Raw genomic sequence first — 23,561 nt, forward strand, 5'->3', positions numbered from 1 at the left:
CATCACAGTAATGGCTTTTATTGTTTGAAAAACATTGATATTCAATGACTTCCTCCCATGATACATGTTCCTGATCCAAACATTATTTAATTCCAGAATGTACAAAGATCATGGGCCACAGGTATGCACTTTGGGGCCACAGGTATGCACCCTTATCAGTGATCCTGATAAAGATCACTCTTCCATTGTTACCAAGCACTGGGGTGCAGTGCATAGTATAAAGAGCTCTGGGAGCATGGATGGCTATCAGATTGCCCCCACTAGGCCCCCAATGGGCTGAATGCTGTCGCAAGGATATTGTCCCCTACCTTGACAGCATGCTCCCCTTTCTTTCTTCTCCCCCTCTAGAAGGAGGTATGAGCAGGGGGGCACTCCCTCCTGGACTGGCAATGCAGTCATTCCTTTTCTGTCACTAACTTCAAGCAGCCTCCAATGCCTTGCCAGACATAGGGCAGCATACGAACCTGCTCTGCCCATTCTAGGAAGAGCAGTTGCTCTTCCCAGCATGGCTGAGACCAATCCTAAGCAAAGCCATTTTTAATTGCCCAGGCCTTTTTGACTTTCAGATTCTTATTACTGTCCCTTATTCCTGAATTACTGGGGGGGGGGTCTGTTTATGCTTGGTTTAAAACAGGGCTGGGGAACCCTTGGCTGCCAAGGCCACAGAGAAGGCTAACATCTCTGAAGAAAGAGGCAAGAAAATGAGAACAAAGAAGCTGCCACCTGAGGTTGGCTTGAGACTCAGCAGGCATCTCGAGAAATTTTTCCTCAAGGTGTAAGGCAAGTCCTGTCTGAGATGAAAAGTGGTGGGCAAAGCCAGAGTGCGACTTACCCGGCATCTGGAGGACAAACTGGGCAAACTGGGCTACATGATTTAGGAGTGGCCATAGAGAAGGCACCCACTCCGATGTAATACAGTCCTCCGCAATCATCTTTGAGGCCAATTTGGCTACCAAAATTTATTTTATTCTTTAAAAAATTATTATATTCTATTTTATTACAAGAAGAAAACCTTGAAATAACAAACAAAATGGAATGAGTTTTTGTGTTGCAGCTACTGAAAAACCTGGATATCCTGGGGCTGTGACCTGATGCTTTCTTCATGAAAGCAACGTATTGGGTATGCAACTGTTGGATGGGAATCTACAGGATCTGCTGTCCCTGAGTCATGCTCCATGCACCCTTCCTTTTCTGTTGCATGCCCTTCCCCCTATACTCTTTCAGGATAAGGACCCAACCCCTTTTGAGCTTTCCAGCTGTTCTTTAGGCAACTACCTATACCACCAACTACAGAAAAATTAGATGAATGGTGAGACATTACAGGCCTAGGGGAAGAAGCAGAACTTCCTTGACTGGTGTGGGGCCACTAACCCTGCACTGAAAACTTTCATGGCTTGACATCTCTTTCCCTGGCTGCTGGTAGAGAGATCAGGTCACTTGTTTGTGCTGCTTCCTTGCTCAGCTACAGCTGCTTCAATGACTATAGGATATTTTCTCGCTCTGGTGGCTGAAGGTCTGGTTTCTTCATACTTTGTATTTGCTTCCTCGTCTTGGGCATGGGTTGAAGACAGAAAAAGAGTACTGCTGCTGCCATTGTTACTTTTTATGGGGAAAAAAGAATGTCCCTCTTCCTTGCCTGAAGTTGAGAAACAGAGATAAACACGGCTCATCATCTCAGAGTAGAACTAAGAATCTTCCATGCAAAACTTCAGTAAGAATGCCAATGCTGGCTTCAAGGTTGAGTGGGCACTCATAAAATGTCCTTTGGCACCTCCCTGACCTTTGTCAATGGGCAGTGACAGCAGTGGGCATCAGTTCAGTTTCCTCTAACAACCTGGAGCAACACTGTATCAGGGGCATTGTGAGAAATTAAAACAGCAGCTTGCACATCCAGAAATTACAGCTGGTGTCAGTTCCAGTGGTTCCTGTTTGGGAATGGAGGCCTTAGCTGCCTAAGGGTATTAGGTATAGATGCTGGGCCAAGCAGACAGCTTTGATTAGACCGGGCCCTGATCTTCAAGGAAAGAGACATTCCCAAGTTTAGGACTAGCCAACTGCACCTACCCTGGAATGCCAGACATCAGTCACTCTTATTTCTGCTATACCACAACCACATTTATATAGTTGATGCATGAATTTGCTCAAGTGCAACCAAAGTTGTTATACACCTTCAACACGTTTTTAAAGCCTTGTACAACATGACACCAAAACTTTCATTTCAAGCCGTAAAGGATACCAGCATTGTACAACAGGGATAAATTTATTTCAGTTACTCAAAGTGTTGGTCATACTGAAGAAGGGGGGATTATTTTAGGTAAAATATGCACAATGCATGCTTCTGACCAAAATTAATTAGAGTTTTAATGTATTACAATTCCACCATAATTCTTGAAATGGTGCATTTATTTCATAGCAATAAACACTCAGATCATTAAGTAAAGTTCAAAATCTGTGTTATGTGCTACATTTAGCAACCTTTGGCTGCCTTCTTCTGTCCTTCTTGATTTGGTTTTCCAATGCATTGGATAAGCAATTGAGGAACACAGTTAAATTTCCTGATGCTGCATATTTGGAATTCTTATTTCATTTAGTAGAAAGGGCAATTAATTTACAATTCTGCACTGAATTCCCACTTTGGTGGGCAATGATAGATACTGAAATGAGCTTACAGGAAATGCTTCATTAAATTTACTGTAAAAAGAAATGAAGGGAGGTTTCTTGGTATCAGGAAAAATTCATATTTAATGAGATAAAGGTTAAAGCTGTACCATAAATTTAGAGCAACTGAGGGAATCTCAGCAAATCCATGAATCTGAAAGCACACGAACTAATCACATGTGATAGAATACTATACTACTACTCAGGCTATAGTTCTATGCAGACAAAAATATGCCCCTTTATTAACAAACAAAGTTAAAATGCTCAGATATGTCCAGAGCAACACAACAATATAAAGTTTATAAAATAATTTTGTTTCCTCAAAGCAGCTGTTTTTGTTAACTGGTATGTCTCTGTTCCAAAAACTCTGGGCTTCCTGGGCTGTTAGTTTCCCCTGTCCCTGCTATTCATTCTAATGTATTGTCACAAAAGGAAGTGATTTCAGTTATTGCGGAAAGTGAAAAAGTTTCAGAATGGGAGATACTGTTCACATACCTTACTACAAAACCTCTGGAGGTGAGTGAACTGCCTTCCATGTACTTGGTAGGTACTGGTTCAGCTTTCAATGGACATGCCACCCCAGAAACTCTGGCTCGCTTATGCTATTAAACAACCCTGAGTTTTAACTGCAAAACATACCGTGGCTTGTAAACTTGAAACCACTACTATAACTAACCTAGAGAAATCTCAGTTTTTTCCCCCTCAACATGATAGTCTCAATGCAGCTTCTCCAAAGACCTGACTTTTCTCTTTTTTCTGATTATGCTTAGAATTACAATTTTGAAAATCTCAAACCAATTTAGATGGTTTATGCTTAGATGTACTTCCTTCCTCTAGAAGAGTGTTTGGAGACTTGTAGCTCTCAATATGATCTTGGACTACAACTTCCACATTTCTTTTTTTACTGTTGGTGATACTGGCAGAGGCTGATGGGAGTTGTAATCCAACAATTGGAAGGCCGCAGGTTCCTCACCCCTGCCCTGGAACATCATTTGCCTATCAAGTAGAAAGAGGCACTCTGTTTCCCCACTTGCTCCTATTTCTTATATTTCAGTAAAATACTGTAGTGAAATGTTGTTATGTCCCAGAAAAATACAAGTATCTGTGTCAACTAAAGAAATAGGGATCAAAGAAGAACTGAGCTCTTGCAAGCTTTCTATTTCTAAAAATGGTCTCCACTACATCAAACATATTGTTTTTATGTCAGCCGATAAACGAACAAGATAGGAAGTTGTGACTGCTGAATGAGAAGAAAAAGGGCAGGGACAGAACCTCTGTTACTGAAAAAATATTTCTCCTGTCTAATAAATATGTATTAACGTCACTTTCAGATTCACAAATAATGGCTGTCATTCAATTTTAAATTGACACGGAAAATTCAGCTGTTCTTTATTCTGGGTATGATGCAGTCAGAAACATCAATAGAAATGAGGCTTTGTTATATATAGTACAAACTAGGTGTTTCTTATGTCAGTTCTATTGGCTCAGTTAAAACCATGTAAGATAAATGCCACATGTACTGCATTCCTTAGAGAACACCAATATAAACAATTCTTGGTATTTTCCATCTCTTTTCTAGCCTCCAGACAAAAAGCTTCAGGGGATCCTGTCTGACACTTCATCGGTGACATACCTTGTAAGGGTTCACTGAATTTCAACCTTATCTTTGTACTCAGAAGTATGTCAGAACAGGGTCCAGGATCAATCCATTGACAAATTTTTTAACACTAGGTACTATGAAAACTTGTGTTTTGTTTCAGTCTTGCCTTCTGAACAAATTTTCCATCTGTACAGGATTTTGTAGGTTATTCTTGTCCCAAATTGTGACAAATGGTCACTGCTTTCAAATGTCTTTTCTAACAATGCTGTTTAAATACTTTCTTACCTTCTGTTTTATATACTTCAGTTTAATAAATTGCAGATTTTACATATTTTTCCCTGTCTCTGCCTCCTATATGATGAAGATTGGCAGAAAAACATGTTTGCCTCAGAAACTATAGGCAGAAACCAACTGGGCATGTATACCCCCACCAACTCCTTTACACTCTGCTAATTCCTTTCCAACAAGTGTGGGTCCCACTGATTCTGTTGCAGAAGTGGGACTGTATCTGCAAGTGGATTTCACACTTCCTAATTTCTGGAAGGAGGCAGGGTGGCAGAGCTTCTTTGTGCAAGCTCTGCCAACTTGTGCCTTCCAAGAACGAGCATTTCTGCTCCTTTCAGGTTGCCCAGAATGCAGTAACTTGCATATGTGCAAGAGAAAGTGGATGCTTTCTGGCAGAATATACGAGAACTGGCAGAGGTATAAGTTCCTACTGAATTCTGCCCTATGTACACTGCCCAAGAGAATGCTCCAAAATTCAAGTTTGCCAGCAGTTTGACTTCAGATCTAGTTTTTTTCATACAAACTAATAACGTTTAGCTCCAAGTTCAACAATTTAACCTTACCAAATCTGTTACAATCATACTAAGTGTAAAATAAGCCTAGATGAGAAAGAGAAAAAATGGGCACAAGAATGCCGTAAGACCATCCCTAGACAGAAAGAGTTTCCTGAGATTCTGGGTGCCTTTCTTATACATGGGTTTACCATGTATGTCCGAGACTCTTGCCCATCAAGGTATGCTAGAAAGCTTCCCTGAGACTGTATTCATGAAAAAGCCACCATATCCAGTGCATTGAATGAAAGCTTACAAAAGTATGAGGAAAAACAACTGCTGTGTATTTCACGGTGTCTTGACTGCAAGTTTATATATGCATAACATGATTACAGTGTTTGTAGGATATATTCATTTACACAAATACAATACCTACCTTCAGAAAATTGCAAGTGTTGTATACCTCCAAATTGTTAGCTTTCAGAAAATCCCACCCAAGTTCTAACCTGGAAGACTAGCTTCCTTCTGAAGCGTCAGAGGCAAAGAAAAGCCACCGGCCTAGTGCAGGTATTGGCTGTGATCCAGTAGGTGAGCACTCCCAGGTTCAACTAGTGCTTTCCTTCTGTTAGCAATTCAATGACTTGTGTATGTAGTTCTTAGCTCTCCACAGTAGCCAGTGAGTCTGGGCTACAACAAATGTTTTCTGGCCTGCATCCACTACAATGAACATAGTTATTACTGATGTTTTTTACAGTTATGAGTTAACACAAGCAGGCACATGCTAGATACTTAACAAAATCAAATGATTTTGGTGGTGTATGCCGTCTTAGATGATTTAATTATGCAGAATCTAAATAAGTATCCAGAGCAGAGTACCGTTTCCCTATAATTAGAGTTATATACTGCCATGAGAAGAGGAAGATATTATAATTTTTACCAAAAATGTTTACTTACCTTTTATAACAATTGTAACAATATAATACCAATTATTTCAATTTCATGAATGTTTCCCAAGTACATTCCCAAGTACATTTCTGTGCCCAACAGAAAATACATTCAACTGATTTTACCTCCTGCTATTAAAGTAAAAGCCAGAACCATCAATTGGGCCTAGAAACAGTTTAGAAGCTGGTGAAGTTGATATGGAATTGAGGTAACATCCCTTGAGTTTATAAGTTAGTGAAAATAAAATATTGCAGAAGTAACTTATACATAAGTTTGAACTGTAAAGACTGTAATATAATAATTTTTATACTGTATATTTAGTATATTTTTGCCTCAACGCAAAATGATAAAATATAAGTTCTGATCCTATGATTATAAAACATAGATTAAGAATTTAAGAAAAAATAAGAATTAAGGAAATACATCTTATGTGGACTTTCCCAGTTAATATTCTTGCCATCACATTCTGGGCCTTGCAGTTTCTGACTTCCAGTTGCTTGACATATTAGTGTTATAATTCAAAACTATTTATTAGGAATGAACCCTAATCCTTTCATGAAATTATTTCGATCTGGTCTTAGTCTTTTATGGGTTCCTCTCACTATGCATATAAACATGCCGAAGAAGGAAGATTTTAACAAATCAAAGGAAAGCATTTTACTGCGACTTAAAGAAACCAGAAGGAAAGAAAATGAAACCAAGTTGAAAGATGGAATTCAAAGAAGAGATGTTTAGTGTTATTCCGCCTAATTTCTTAATACATTATATGCTACACTACTTAAAGGCAACTTTTGTGCTTTCCATGTACATTTAAAACTCATCCAGTGTTTTAAAGAATTATGTGAACTGCCACTGTGGACTACAAAGCTATATTACACAAAACAGATAAAGGATGATACTATATGCTAACACAGCAATACTCTAAACACTTGATTAGTAAAACACAATAGCAACTACTGCAAGTTGGTTCACAGGGGGCGGATTCACATGTTATAGCAAACCACCCTAAAAACTGTACACCTTAGGGGGTTTTTACTACTCATATAATGAATATTTGGTGCCATGAAAGATGGGCTGTAACTGCTTATGAATAAAAACTTGAAGTTCATGCAATTTCAGAAGTCTACATGATCTGTATATGTATTATTGTAGAGTTCTTTAAAATGTGTTTGTACTGTGATAAGATTATAAGCTTTAACTATCATCAGGTAGCAATATTATTCTAATAATCTCATTTGAATGGAACAAAGCTGATACAGAGCTCTCAGGGTCAGTTAAAATAGTATTTGTGAGATCTTCCAACCCTCTAATTGCACTGTATCTCCAGATGTTTAAAATGGAATGTTTGCCCATTTGAAAATGATTCTGACCTACAAGTGCACACAACACACATAAAAGCAGGCACATGCTCTCTCAAGTAGAAGCGATTCAAATGAGGTGCTTTCAGAGAAGCAACTGCACATTTAAAATCCCAGTAGAGTGAAAAGGCTATATCACATCAGAAAATGATAGCTTGAATTGGCTTTCAGTCCTTTTTCTCAAAAGGCGTTCTATTTTTGGATTGCGCATCTCACAGCACAGATTACCAGCCTATTGAATCCCCTCTGTGCTTGGGTTCTTCCCACCACAAAATTAGATGCTTTACTGGGAATACAGCAGGATCCCCATATCCATAATGGATGCCTGATAGCATGTATAGCAGTGAACACATTTGGTGGGTGGGGGAGGTTAGGGGCACATGACCCCTGAAATAGTGCGACAAACTGTGCATAAAAAATGCAAATATCTTTAGAGTCTTTGTGCCTACTGAGAGGCAAAGCACGTAACTATACCAAGATGAAGAGTGTGGTGCCCCCAAACAGAGTGTGTAGGTCCCTAGAGATAGTAGCAGTTTCCCCCTAGAGATATTTGCAGTTTTTCCACTTTCATGGGGGTCCTGTCCCCTAACCCCTGCAAATGTAGAGGGCCGATGGGTCAACCTCAGTTAAGTGAAACTGTGATAACTGAGACAGTGGATAAGGGGGTCCTGCTGTACATCTTTGTGATACATCCCCATTCATACAATGACCTGGTTTGCACTTCAGACTAAGCCAAAGTGGGTTGGTTGTTACCAAAAGTTATTGCAGAGCAGCTTAATACAACATCTGAACCCTGTATGCATGTGCATGTGTGTGTGCATGTATGTTTAAGAAGCTACCCTGAAAACCCATGCCCTGGAACAGGGTTCTTTAGAATGGCTTGTTTTCAGAGTGACTCGTTGTGATGTTAGAATTTGGTAGGGCAATTTTATCATGGCCACTCATGCACCACAAGAGAGCCACTTGGCAAAATTGGCAAGTCCCTCCCCCCTGCTCCATGTGATCTCACTAGTGCTGCTTCCATTCTCCTGCATCCCTTCTTAGTCTACGAAAGGATGGATTTTTTACTTTTTAAAATAGAAATCTTGAAGGTCTGTTATCATGGAGTGTCCCAACCATGTTCATATTTTTTAAAAGTTTCTGTGTGTGGGCACATGTGACTGTTTGCTACTAGAAATTTGGTGTAATTTCCCCTCAGTTTTACTACCCTGCCTTAACATTTGCACAATTTAACCCTCTATTTCACTCTTCTGCAACTTTGCACATGCTCACTGATCCACCTCAGCTGTCTGTCTTCTATTTTCTGTATCTTTACTCAGCCAGCCCCCACTCTGGTAGCATGTTTAGCAATCCTTCTCAGGGCTCAGTAACACTTATATGCATCTCACAGGTAAAATGGGATCAGCAGAGGGAGGCAGCAAGCACAATGTGCTGATGGGAGAAGGAACTGAAAGTGGCTGCAGGAGAAAGCAAAGAAAGCCCTGAAATAGGTGAAATTGACAAGGGGAGAGAACAAGGGGAGAAAATAATAATTGTGAACATGTTTCTGCATTTATAAAGGTTCAACAAATTATTTTGGGGAAATTGATGTGGCAGGGGAAGGATGGGCTGTGTTCACCTCAGAAGCACCAAGTGGAGGATGAACTTGATAAGGACATTGACAAGTGGTAGGTAGGGCTGTGTTTGGCTCAATAGTTGTCTTGCAGCTTTTTGTAGCATAAAGTTTATGAATGCATATCAACATTCATATGGGCTAAGAAATTTAATTCCCTTTGGTGAAATGATGTGAGAGGAGGGAATTTCCCTGGTAAACTGAAACCTCAGTGGACCAACTGCAGAAAGGATGTGGTGGCAGAGGGCAATGAAATGAAGATTTCTATCACAAGGGCCCCTAGGATATGTGCTAGCAGCTGCTGAGAGCATTCAATAAGGGAGGAAAAAGACACAGAAGCTCTTGCGCAGTAAATAGTCTGCTGAGAGTAATGGAAAAGCTATCCATCCACTGTGGCTTATTCTCAGGGTGGTTTAGTGTCATGTGTGAACTTGCCCAGAAAATTCCTACTTCTACTTGCTCATGTGATGATCATACCTGTTGCACAAACCACTGGGTAATGGGAGTGAAAGGAGACAGGGCTAGCTGCACAGATACTCAAAATCAATACAACAATTACTGCACAGGTTCTATTTAGTATTATTTTAACTAATGCAATCAAATGTTGTGATCCAAACTCAAATGTTTGCATATAAAAAGAAAGCAAAACTACTGAAGATAAAAGGTCTCACATCAACTTAGCAGAAAAAGAAGCTAATAAGTTGGATGTTCAAATACTGTGGGTATAATAAACTTTGCTCAGCATGGAGTGGTGTTTGGTGGAGCTCTTATGTTGCCTTAAAACATATTTTTCACAAGCATACACTGACACAACTCTCTTTTATGCTAAAGAGAAATTAAAAATGTGTTGAAATTTAAGTTACTGATTATGCTCTATTAAACAAGTTTCATTACCTTATCACAGTAATTAATTTTTCTGCATCACTTTAATAGTATTCTTATCATTACTAAAATGGTAATGCAATTTGAAAACAGAAACTACCCCATGATCGGTTATATTGTTCTTGACACCAGAGAGACAGAACTTCATTTTTTAAGCTAGGCTAGGATGGCTAGGACTGGCGTGACTGCATTTGGGTCACTGTTGGTTTTCTTGCACAGCTTACTGTACTTGCAGGTATGCAGTTATTTTAGACTGACATTCATGTATGTATGTATGTATGTATGTATGTATGTATGTATTTGTGGCATTTCTATCCCATCCTATACAATAGTCTCAAGATGGTGATGCAATGCAATGGAAGCTCACAAAAGTAGAATATAAATAGCTAATAAAAACAACATAAAAACAACAATTATTCCTCAAAATAGACGGAAAATAAAAAAGTGTTGGCCTGGTGCTGAAATGAATACAGTGTTGGTGCCAGGCACACCTCTCTGGGAAGCAGGTACCAGAGACAGGGCACTACAGACAAATTACAGATACATTGGGATAACTGGATGTCAAGAAAGTGCATGGTACTTCCTCCAATTTTCTCAGCAATAATTCCTCAAATATAGTTTTACCAGTTAAAAAGCCACTCCTAACTTAGAATCTAATTGTGATAGTACTATTTGCTTAGACAAATGCAAATCATACGCAGCTCAAGAATGTTGATCATTTGCATAATTCTATGCATGTTTAGACAGAAAAAATGGTGGGAGTTGTAGGATTTTTTTTCCATTTAAACCAACAGACAACATCCTATGAAAACAGAGGGAGAGGAAGGTGAGAAATCATGAACCTTAAAAAGACAGTCTATTTTCTGCACTTTTGTTACATCCAGTGACTAAATGAGGCCCACAGTGGCTATGGCTTAATAGCTATGGCACTAATCTTCCAACATATGTTGGTTGGGTGCATCTGAACTTTGTGGGGGAGTATGTATAACTAAGTTATTTGAATGCCCATTACTAAATATAAGGAAAACAGAATAAAATCTATAAATACATTTTGTAAATGAATAAAGTCAGGTATCACTCTCTCTCCCCCTTGGAATTCATTCTCCAGTCAGGTGACATATAAGAACAAATGGTGATGAGGCCATCTGTGATGCTACTCAAAGCAGTAAGAGAACCCAGGCTTAGTTCTTCTACACTTAATTGCAACCAGAATGCCCAGTTTTGAGTATCAACATATTCCATTTAAAAATCTTACAGTGTACAAAAAATAAAGTGTAAGAAAGGTGGTATGCAATCAGAAGGTCATTATACTTTTAGAATGGCTAAGAAAAGGAATTCATGCTTCATGCAGTTTGCTTTATTATGTAAATTCACATTCTAGCTGGATTTGGTGCATTATTTAACAGAGTGACTGAAAACCCCACTACAGAATGGAAATCCTATTTTTAACTTTCATTTGTCCTTTCTTTTTAAGCAACACACAAATACCTGGCTACTAAAACACATATACAGCAACAGGAGGGTTAAACCTGTCATAGATATTTTAATACTGAAGATTTCATTTAATTTATGGCAGATATATTTTCAAGGAGGAAAATGCTGATGCTATCTTGGTTATAAGCTTGCCACCGAAATGATTTAGATGGGGTTTTTTCCCCCTTTCTATACAGTATCAGAATAAGGCCATTCTTCCTAAGCAATGAATTATAGCTGACACTTCAAACCTATTTTGTTTGTATCTTCTACTTCAGAAAAATGAGAAAACATAAATATTTATTCTATATATAGAGATGAGACACAAGACTCTGATAAAAATGATTCATTACAGGATGATAAATAATTGTTACCTATGCCATTGTTGGAATAGAAAAGGGCATGAAGCATTCACCAATTTTTGACTGGAGGGTACTAAAGGTTATTGAGCAACAAAATGGCAATAATTTTATAATACTTGAATGATAAACATTTTAATTCAGTGAAATTTGAGAGAGAGAGAGAGAGAGAGAGAGAGAGAGAGAGAGAGAGAGAGAGAGAGAGAGAACGAACGAACGAACAAGGGCCAGATTTATGTGTCACTTATTGAGGCTACATAAGGTGCATTACAGAGAAGACAGATACTAAGTTTGAGAAGACTATGTAACAGAGTCAATGTCTGGACACTGGTGCTTAACAAAAATATTATGAACTGTTAAGTGTTAAAAAGTGGAATAGTGTTGTTGGAATGGTCATGGTAAGAACACAACTTAATGGTATAGTATTTGTTTAGCATGTGTAAGGCTCTAAGCGCAGACCCTGGGAACTCCAGGTAAAAGGATCAGATAGAAGATGATATGGAAGAACTCTGAGTCCCTGAAAAGCCACTGCCAGCACTATTTAATAATACAGCACTACTTAATAATACTGCACTAGATGGGTAAATAACTTGGGCTGGAATAGGGCAGCATCCTATGTTAGTATGTACCATGGCAAAGTATCTTATCAGTTTAACACAAATGTTGATTACACTTATGAGGATCTCTTTTGACGTTCATCCATTTTTTCTAGCGTTGTAGCCCATGGAAAGCATTTTTCAATTGCCTACTTGGTTTTGGGGTTCCTACATTTCTTTGAGACTCAGTGATTATCCAGTTATAGGTAGGTCATTTAATGGCTGAGAGTTGCACTCATTTTCCCACCTGTTTTTAAATTCATAGGTTTTATGGAAGTTCATTTGTATGTACAGGGTGTTCATAACTTGGACATTCATATTGGGAATATTCTTCCAGATCAGGCTGACTAGTAACATCTTCCCTGGACTATCTCTGTTTTTGCCATTCTATTTATTGCTGTACAAAAATCTTTCTGCAGCACCCAAACACTCTGCTCATGGCATACTGGCCAGCATTGCATAAATCAATCTCCAGAAGCTGAGTGATTTGGTCTTGTCAAAAGGGATCCAATTAAGAGGTCTCTTCATCTTTTTCAAATGTAGGGGGAACTCTTTGTTTACTTTTTGTACTGGGAAACAATTTCTAAGTACTAATTAAAGAAATCATGTGAATAACTGATGCTCATGACTGTTTAGGAAGAACAGTCATGAGCATCGGTTATTACTTCTGCTGGCAAGATGCAGAAGCAAGATTTTGATCTATGATATATAGGGTTACTTATGTAACTCATCATTCCTATTCTGTAAATCACCTGAACACACCAAACTCTAAACAGCAGTACAATAGCAGCTACTATTATCAGCAGCCACCAAAAGCTGAAAAGTGGGGTTGAAAGTGATAGACAGATACACTTGAACAATCAGCATCAACAGAAACTGACAGCTTCACCTTCTCAGTGGTCCCTCAGTCCCTAAAAAGATACTGGCAGATCCTATTGATGGGTGCCGGTCATGGACTCTGTATATTATCTCTAGCAAACCACCTCTGAATACCACTTTCTGGGGAACAGGAGGGCAGAATTGTGACCATGTTCTGTTTGTGGGCTCCCCATAACCGTCTGCTTGGTGACTGTGGGTACAGAATACTGGATTAGGCAAGCCTTCAGTCTGATCCAGCAGTGCTTTTCTTGCATTTGTATACTAGAACATTCAACAAAACTTATTTAGAGCTGTGCAACATCTCCCTATAGTCACCAGAACACTTATTTTCTCAGGGTTTTTTTATGGTTTAATTAGAAATGCATTGAAAGAGTAAACTAGCCAAGCAGACTATGGCAAATGCTGCATGTCCACTCCTGAAATCACACCGTTACTTTCAGTATCTAGAATTATGCCTCTAGCAGGATGTCTAAATGCTTCAGGAGAAAATATATTAAGATGAATATACACAGATATAGTGTATAAATTAATCAAGCAAGTATTGCTCTACTAAGAAAAATAATGAAGCTCAAGTTATAATGTGTAGAAAAGGCAACATAAGCAAATCCTGATAACATTCTGAAATATATTTTTGGCATCATATGAGAGTGAAAAAAAATAATTGATACTATTAGTTCACAAAGCATAAAGGACGTGGAAAGTCATTGCTAGCCTTCATTAAATGTTTGGAAAACCAAAATAATTTTAGGATTTTTTGATAAATGCAAGTTAATCCAACAGTATTCACAGATTATGAACTGAAATCTAAGACAGAGTGGCAGGAAAAGCAGGTATCTGTTCGCCAGTTGCTTAACCAACCGCAATAGGATGATAAAGCATGAAATGAGGAATGCAATCAAGTCCACTGTACAAATTGTTCATGTTTGCACAGCATACTGGTTCAACATGGCTTAGTTAATGCCATGTTCAATATGCAACCCTCAATCCAGGTGATCAGAGGTTGTGTCATTGCACATGAACAGAGCCATTACAGATTATTCAAGGATTAAATAACCCGCACATAACCATCAATTAATAGCAGGGTTGGAATGCTTAATTCTTGCATGACCCAACATGGCCAGGTTCACACAATATGGCAAAATTCCCGCTTGTCCAAATTGGTGGTTGCATATAGAAAACAACAATCACAGACACCCAGAATACATGGAGGTTTATGATGGGCAAAATGATCCACAATGACCTGGATGAGTCATGAGAACCAGGTCAGTATATTGCAATTAATATTATTTCATTGCATTTATATTCCTTTAGCAGGTAATCCACAATAATAATACAACAATATTTAGACTAGTCAGGAAAAGTCTAGGGTAATGAATATATTTTAATAATTTTTGGAAGCATCTGACTGTTGATGCTTGATTTATTGCAGGGAGGAGCTAATTCTATGATATATTTACTTATTGTCTACTTCTTATGGGAGCAGGTTTTATAAATTAATTACACGTGTGAAAAAGCAATGTCTTTGAATTGGATTTCCTGAAAATCAGTTTCACTGGATGAGTTCAAGCCCTATGAAAGTGAAAAGCTTCTCTCTATCCACTTTATCAGCTCCATGCATAATTTTATAGACCTCTGAGCTGTTTCCAGATGGCTTGTTTTGTGAAACAATAACAGAATGACAAGCATCAGATACATTTCTTTTTGCCTGAAAGCAGTTCAACATAGGAAGGCTAATGTGCTTTGGGTATGTATTACTATGTATCACATATTGGGTATGTCCTGCTATGCTACATTTCTTTTATACCCCACCTTTCTTCCTCTTGCAAGGAACCCAAGGCAGTGTGTATGCCATTGCTGGTCAGCATGACGTGCAGAAGTGTGAAGCCCATCACTGTTTTAAAAAGCATAAACTGATCCATTAACGGAGTGCTGAAGGCCTACTGAAACTGTTGTGGGACACTAAGAAAAACTAGGGTGGCTGGATCCTTATACTAAGTCCTGCCATTATTGCACCAGGCACGAGCTACTGCAAGATACAAGGTGCAATTCTTTAATGAACATTCTCAATAGAGTTATTCATTTAATATCAGAAAGTGATATTGACAAATCCAAAATTCTTAGCCATTCGTTCTAAACTGACTGTATGCTAGTTGTTATATAGTAGATGCTTGTATCATCTAAACAGAATGCATTATAAAATTCCATAAAATATGATTTCTAACCTACAAATGTCTATTTCTATTTGCCTTTAATTTCGTCTCAATACTAAGTTCATCAGAGTGTGACAATCAATTTACTTAATTAAGTTAACAATTATGATCTTTCATAGGTCAATATGTAGAACTGCTCTGATTAATAGCACAGCTTGTAAAGTTAAGCTTCTTGTGTAATGCAAATAATGCTGTCATGTATTAAATACCTCCTTGGGTAACAGACGAAATGGGACTAAGTGTGCTTTAAAGAAAGGCAGGGCAATGAAAAGGTTAAATAAAGATAAATATCTTGTATTTCTGAAAATGTTTTAACTGAAGTAATTAATATTTAAACCAACAGTCTTCAAATTCATCTACGAGTACCTCAGCTTAAACATATATGATCATAAATTAACTTTCACGGCAACATTATTGTTCTTGTTTTCTTATAAATTTTGCCACTAAATAGTTACTATAAAACCATTTTGACTTGCTTTTAACAATTTAAAAATAACACAACAGCAGCATATATGGGCAAGTGAGAAACTGATTTATATGTATAAATAAAAAGAACAGACATATGACTAACTTTTTAGCCAAACCAAGATCTCATCTCTCATTACTCGCTGTCAGAGAGGTGAATTAAGAGTTGGAAGTAAATAGGGCAGGAAGTCCTTCTACTGAGGTTAGAAGGTCTATTGAGCCTCATTTTAGTCCTACCCTAAATATACAATCATGCCAAGAAAAGAGAAAGCGGCACTGACAGAATCAAAGCTGATGGATGAAAGGAAACCACATTTACTTAAGATATTTATATTCCATCCCTACAAAGAAAATTTTCCAATGCCACTGCAAAACAGGGGTACACAGGAAAGACCTTTCTTAAAAGGCAGTATGGATTTTTATCTGTCCAGGACAGCTTTAAACAAATAGAAAATCATCTTTCTTTTTATTGACCAAGGACCAATAGGGCCACCCTACCAAATATGGTAGTTCATTACTGCCAAAACAGAGTATACTATCAGATAATCTGCAGTTACAGTGCTATGAACACATACCTTGGAGCAAGAGAACTCCCAGGCAGGTATAAGTTCCATCTGAACTCAGTGCAACTTACTTCTGAATAGTCATGTCTAGGATTGTTCAATATTTCCTCTTTTCAATTTGTTCTATAATTTATATCATATGTAACTGCTTGCAACACAAAAACTAAGGCTGGATAATCTTTTAGGAACTTCACAGGACTGTAGTTTACTAGACGTTACAGAATGTGATTACAAAAATGGTTAAAATATTAAAGAAAATTTACAGAATACATAGATTAGCAGGAAAAAGTAGTTCTGCGTCACCATTTTCCCCTAAAGTCAGGTAAACTTGACCCCCCCCCCCCCACACACACACACAAACCCAACTGGGGTAGTCAGGTTGCAATCTCTGAAAAATCCACTGACTGTGAGAGCATTGTTTCAGTTGCTGTTTCATTACAAATATTACATAATTTTATGAAATGATTTGTATCTTGTTTTAAATTAATGGAAGTCAGTGGAGGGCCATAAAGAAGTAGCATGTAAACACAGCATCTTCAGGCTTCCGATGAGTATACATATTCCAAAAGTTTAGCACACTCAACTAAGGACAGGGTGGGCTGTGTGCTGTTGAAAAGATCCAATTAAAGAACAAAGTAGGGAGTACTACAGATTTTTTTGTTGAGAAAGCATGTGTTAATTCTGCATTTGAGAAAGTGGTACATGAATATGAAAGTGATGTATGTATCTTTGTGTGCCAAGGGACTAAGCATAGCCATATCTAAAAATAAATATCTGCAAATTTATACCTTTTCAACCATGGCTGTAGAAGTGTTTCTAACGTGATACACTGTATTATTATCACCAGTTCTTCCCAATTTTCATACGGAACTTCAAAGGAAATCAATTTTGGAATTTTAAATTTTATTTGCTTCAAAGTAATTCACGTCGCAATAAACAAAATTTTGGTACCAATACTGCCATCAGAATCATAAAAGAGCACATCAATAATCATAATCAAACAAATGAAATATAGTTTTATTCAAATATATAAACCCATATAAAAGGATAATTAAGACAGTATGGAAGTACTGAGTGATTGATAGTACCTTTCCAAAACCTATCAGTGTAGTCTACAAAAGTGTCAAAACATTAAAACTATAATCAAATACTAACAACGTAAAACATTAAAAGGCCACAAATAGCATAACTTTTTAAAAAGCCAAGATAAAAAATAGGAATTGTAGTGAGAATGATGTATCCTGATGTACAGAATACAACATATACTGCTTCCAGAAGATATTCTCAGCAAAGTTCATGAAGTCATTTGGTAAATGTCCTCATTATCAAGCTTTATACTGAATTTTTGAAGTTTATCTAGACTTCCTGTGAAGAAAATGCCATAGCCTTTTAGTGCAGTGATCAGGATTTCTGTTAATTTTCTTTTAAAAAATCTTCATTAATGAAAGAGAATAGTGCAAAATCTATGCTGTGTACATATGCACATGTGTGTGCGTGTAAATTAAGAGAATGACTACTGCAGTTACAGAATATTATAGAACTTGAGGAGTAAATAATGAAGTGAGATATGAAAATCAGTGTATCACTTACTGGGTTAGCTATGACGACTTTCAGTTAACATTGACTTGGACCCTTTAGTACAGATCTTAAAGATGACCTTAAAATCTTTTCTTTTTACTACTACATTTCATTAAGAGAATTGATGCCATGTGATCCAAACCAATTTCCTCATATATTTATTTCCTGAGTCTACTTTATATTAACATGAACAGCCTAATGTACAATTCTATTCATTTTCTGTACTAAATGAACACTTAGCATGGGAGCTTTTTATAAATAATATCCCAGCTCTATAAACCGCCCCCTGCTTTGTAATGAATGGCTTGGCCACATCTGGATGGATGTGCACAACGCTTATCGAGGGCTTGCAACTCTGTGTAACTACCATGTTACAAAGCTTGGCTACCAGCTAAGGAGGTTGATTGGAAAACAGAGAGCTCCCCACACCCAAAATACCAAAGATATCATCAGTAGGTAAGAAATCCAATACTAGTCTGTAACATTAATACTTTGCTTCACAACAGTAATTATTTTACTAAGCTTCAGAAAGAGCACAGTGTTTTCATAAGAGTGGGACATGCTAATTTGTATTATGCCAATTATTTACATACTTCCCATCCTGAATATTTATACTCTAGATCTTGCCCAGTGCTAGTCAGGACCGTTGTGACAAAGAATCTTAATGAGGAAATAATTTTGTACAATTTCTACTTCAGTCACAAATACGAGTAAAATTCCTTCTCAACTCCAATTGGTGGTGAGTTTTGTTCACAGCAAGGTGTCGGTTAACATCGCAATATGCAGAAAAGTGGAAGGAAGGTGGAGGAACTGACCAGTTCACTTATTCATTGTAGCATCCTGTAGCTCTTGTTGAGCCATGGTGCACTGGGGTTGCATGTCAAGTAGATTTTGGATATTCTTGCATTGGCTGCAAATTGTATCATCTGAACTGTGGTAGTCGGTACTGGTGAGGGTTAAATAACAAGCCATGTGAGGATTGTTTAAGCCGTTGCCTTGGTTTGGACTGCATGACAAGGGGAGGTTGCAATGTGATACATATTGTAGGTCACTGTGGCTTAAAGAAGCCATGGTGGCTTATTTGTGTGAACTGACCCCTTACTGGCTTCTGGTTGAGCCTCTTAAACATGGTCCTGAAGCAGAAGGGAAGGGAGAGACAGCTTTAGATGCCCTGACAGCACTACTGACAGGCCCCAAACTGAAGCCTGAGCTTCAACATGGCTGAGAAGGAGATCAGATCATTTCACCACCCAGGCACATCAGAAGACACACTTCTCTGTTGTCCTACCAACCGCCCAGCAACAGGTACAAATAGGATTCTCAGTTAGCAGGGATCTAGGGTATTACTGAACGACATGCCTCCTTCCATCAAAACTCATCTGCTTAATATTACTTTTTGCTCTCAGCTTGCTTATGTATTTTGCAAATGTAATAGTTCTGATGTTATTTCTTTAGCAAACTTGAGAAAAACTTGAGGTTTAGTTATGGGAATACATATTACTTGTCAGAATTTGTTGCCAGCCTTACCTTTTATCAGAACTGAGATCTACCTGGAAATATTTCCAGAGAAAAGAAAATTCTCAAGAACTAGAAATTGTATCAAGTGGAATTTCATCTCCATAGAACCGAACTACCCAAAGAACAATATTAAATAAATGAACATAAGCTACCGACATATAAGACATTACACATTGACTTTATGTACTACCAAATACTGGAAATTTGGACACTGGAGAAGGAAAGAAGAAAAGAGAGAGAGCATAAGCAGAATGGCCTTTCTAAAGGCAGAATACAAGCACTGGTACCTGCAGCACATGAACTAGTTTCTGGTGGGCCTGATCTGTAATTTAGCTTCATTGCATTGTTGAATGGAAATACGCCAATACTAAGAACAATAAAGTCATTAAAAATACTAAGAGCCCAAAAAGCAATTTAGCAACAGAATAGACACAGAATGTCCTACCTCTTTTGGATGTTTCTGTGCCACCGATACCAGTTGTTCAGAGCTACTTCTTGAGGTAGAGGGTACAACATTAGTTGGGGCCTCTGAGAACACCTCAATTGACGGTTCAGAGTCCTGAGGGCAACAGAGACAAATAGACCCCTCAGTAGTGTACTGAAGTGGCACTCCATTAGAGAGTTTTAGCAAGGCAGTATTGTTCTCTCTGAATATACTGACTGACATTAGGAACCACTGCATTTCTAAAATACAGTTTTAATTTTCTTCTGTGATTTAATAAAGCCATATAGATTCTGTGTTTCTCTACACAGCGAATATGGAAAATCCACATTCCATGCAGAGGTATGGAGAATAGTATTATTTTTACAGTATACATAATAATTTAAAATGTATTTTTTCTTGTACAGTCCAAGGAAATAATTCAGCAAATAACTCTGGGCCAGAACTAAAAAAAAAAAAAAAAAAAAAAGGAACTGAAATGTCACATACTGCTTTAGTAAAAATATTCCCCGCACCCCCAAACCATGCTTGCAATCCTGTGTGAAATCTTAACTAGCCACAGAAATAAAACTTGACAACAACTTAACTTTCACTTTTGGCTAACAGTATAATTTCAAGGAAGGCACAGAATGAGAATAACCTTGGTTGAATTAATTTAATACTGGACTCCACACAATGTTTCTTCCACAGTATGGCAATTAGCATGCAAAACTGTTCAGGGCTGGCTTCTGTTTCAATGAAAGATAAAGAAAGAAAGCTAGATAGAAGTTTTATTGTACTTCTCATTTATGTAGTATTATAGTGAAATAAACTAGAGAAATGCCCTCAACATTTTGTATTTTATTTTCTAACTAATTAACCTTTGTGTTTTATTTTACATTGTATTATGAGTTGTAAGAATTTTAATGTATCTGTTTTCTCTTTGGATTTCAGAGCTGAATTTATTTAACTATGTAAAAATGTGAACAAATGTATTAATCTCTGATGAGTCTACTTTTGCTTGTTACAGTAGTTATTACAAAGTTATTTTAGATGCCATTAAACAAAATGCAAACTACGTGCTTTTGATGCATCACTTTGCTTCCATGTAGAATAATTAACTGTGAGGAAGCTTTTCTTCCTCCCAAAAGTATTGACAGTTTTGTTCAAATCAGTCATTTTGCACTAAACTGTGACACATGTCAATTTACACATCCATATTTAAACACCACACAAAACAAAACAAAGCAAAAAACAAAACAAAACAAAACTCCCCCTGCTTTTGGGGGGATGGAGGAAGTCTCTCTCTCTCCAACACAATATATTTGAATATATTATGTTAACTCTATCTATTTTCATATATCATCCTTTACCCTGGATTCAGCTGAAAATTACGCAAGCCATAAATTAGCTTTAAACAAGCTTTGAATCAGGCTCAAGCTAGTTTTCAAATTAAAAAACCGTCAGTTTATTACAAGGTGCTGTCATTTTATTACCACAATCAATTCTGTGTGGCCTGAGGTATAAGGAAAATGGATACTGTCTTCATTTGCAAAGGGTTTATCTCCTGTACCAGGCTCTGTACTACTTGACTGCAGTAATGAATTTGGAACCAAAGTTACTAACAAAGACTTTTAAAAACACGAAAGCCAAAGACAGTAGTTCATTTTTAGAACTACATAATGGAAAAAGTACTTTCTTGAAAGACATGCCATGAAACTGTGTGTTATAAAGTGGATGGATAATGGAGAAAGAGGTTCCTTTTTCTTTTTTAACTAGTATTTCCATTTAAAGCACGTTAAAATTTTCATAGTAAAGCCTATCCCATTGCTACTAGTTACTGGTATACATTTGAAGGACATGCATGAAAATCCTTTCTATACCCTACACTATTAACAAAATAGTTCAGATTAAAATAAAAAGGCCTCAGTCTGTTTTGATTTCTTTATTTGAAGAGATGTGGAACAAAATAAAAACCTTGTAAGCTTTTAAGTAATATTCAATTTAAGAAGAATGAGTGTCTTGTTTAGGAAGAACTGATCAGCAGATACATAAATGCCTTGCATTTGCATTTTGTACTTGTCCAATAACATCCAACTTGTAACTAGCTTAGCAGAAGCATTCTAGCTATATATATTGTCATGATGAACTTATGTATTACCTCTAGGCATATTCCATCCTAGCATTAAAAGGGGCTGAAACATCCACCAATCATGTTAGTTGCCACATAGCGAATGAACCTGGTAGTGTATGAACACATCTAAATTAATGAAACGTAATGTGTTTTAAAAACCTAGTATCTTTGTGGAGAGCATCCCTGGGGTCCCCTTAAGTATGCACGGGAACTTTCAGGTGTCTAGATTTCTTGGTCTTGGCAGTATACCACTGACATACAGATAATCATTCTCTTCTATTATTATGATCACTGGCATTAATATTGACTACTGAGGACTGAAAATCATTTTTTAAGACTTTAAAAATTGCACTTTCAACTCCAATGGTAAAACCACATATTTCAATAAGTAAAAGACTTAATGGTTCTTCTACGTATTAAGGCTTAAGTTGGCTATAAAGAATACTTGTTACAACATTGTTTTGGTGCATTTGCAAGCAAATTCGCAACAGTTGTACCCAACTACACACTGAAATCATTTTTAACTCCCTGGGTGTATAATTAGTTATGGATGACTGTTAAATGTTGCTTTATCATGTTCTATATGATTTCCCATGCTGTTGCATGCAGTAGGTACTGCACACAGGCAGCAACACAACAGCAGATAGTCATTTGTAAATATTCCAAAGCTTGTATAACAGAGTGCAGGACTTATCTAATATTACCCCTTTCAACCACTGCTGGAACATCCAACACTTCCTCTCAACATTGTACATTCTGACAATGTTTCATTAAAGAAAAAAAATCTTAGTTCAACTTTAAACACACCTCTTCATCCAGTAGAGGTTTTTATAGCTGATTTATTACTACTTTGTCTGGCATATTTATTTGCTATCTTAAGAGTACAAACTAACACTGGAATTGTATGCTCCCTTTTTGGAAAGCTTCTGCAAAACATGTTACTTGTATCCTTTTTGTCTAGGCTTATTTAAAAGCAGGTTTGCCCTATAAGGTTGAAAAGTATCAGGTATGAGACAAGACAAAGCAGTTGTGCCATAAAATTGATTTAATGTAAGCTAGTTGAATGTTTCAATGCCATTCAGTTATAAACTACTAATACAGATCCTATTATTAATACAGTGGAAGCCTAACACAAGAATATTTTATTACATCTAAGTCAGCAGCATTAAAATTGGGCCTGTTTATTAAAAGGGAATGAACAGTCCAGTTACCACAGTTTAAGGGGCAAAATTAATCAGCAACTTTTTGCTGAGCTCACAGTAACTGAAAGGTCAAAACTAGTGCTGCTAAAAGCTGGGAAATTCTTTAGTCTTCGTAAATTAAAAGCACTGAAAATTTACACAGAGTATTACTCTGCTAAAGTCACTGGAAATGTTTTTAAGTTGGACTCTTCCTCTAACTGTACTCATGCTACATATAGCTATAGCTATTGCATCAAACGGCACCGTCAGCACTTTCTTTTTCTTATCACGCACAACACTTATTACCATAATCTTAACTATATTGTGGCTACTCCAGTTCTGCCCTTCAAGAA

General features: G+C 37.3%; 1 protein-coding gene across 8 annotated transcripts in view; it reads right to left on the reverse strand.

The window, feature by feature from the left end:
• PHF14 (PHD finger protein 14) overlaps positions 1-23,561 on the reverse strand; it is a 142,272-nt gene that overhangs the window by 11,109 nt on the left and 107,602 nt on the right. For 5 of the 8 annotated variants that reach the window (XM_044428404.1, XM_044428407.1, XM_044428406.1 and 2 more), the window contains one exon: positions 19,918-20,031. The exons of 2 other annotated variants lie outside the window; for them this stretch is intronic. In XM_044428404.1, the coding sequence (XP_044284339.1) occupies positions 19,918-20,031 (114 nt within the window). Of the gene's footprint in view, positions 1-17,262; positions 17,742-19,917; positions 20,032-23,561 lie in introns of those variants that run through there. One more of the 8 variants, XM_044428408.1, reaches the window with a different exon arrangement.

Source organism: Varanus komodoensis, unplaced genomic scaffold (assembly GCF_004798865.1).
Source record: "Varanus komodoensis strain SLA01 unplaced genomic scaffold, ASM479886v1 scaffold2, whole genome shotgun sequence".
Lineage (NCBI taxonomy): Eukaryota > Metazoa > Chordata > Lepidosauria > Squamata > Varanidae > Varanus > Varanus komodoensis.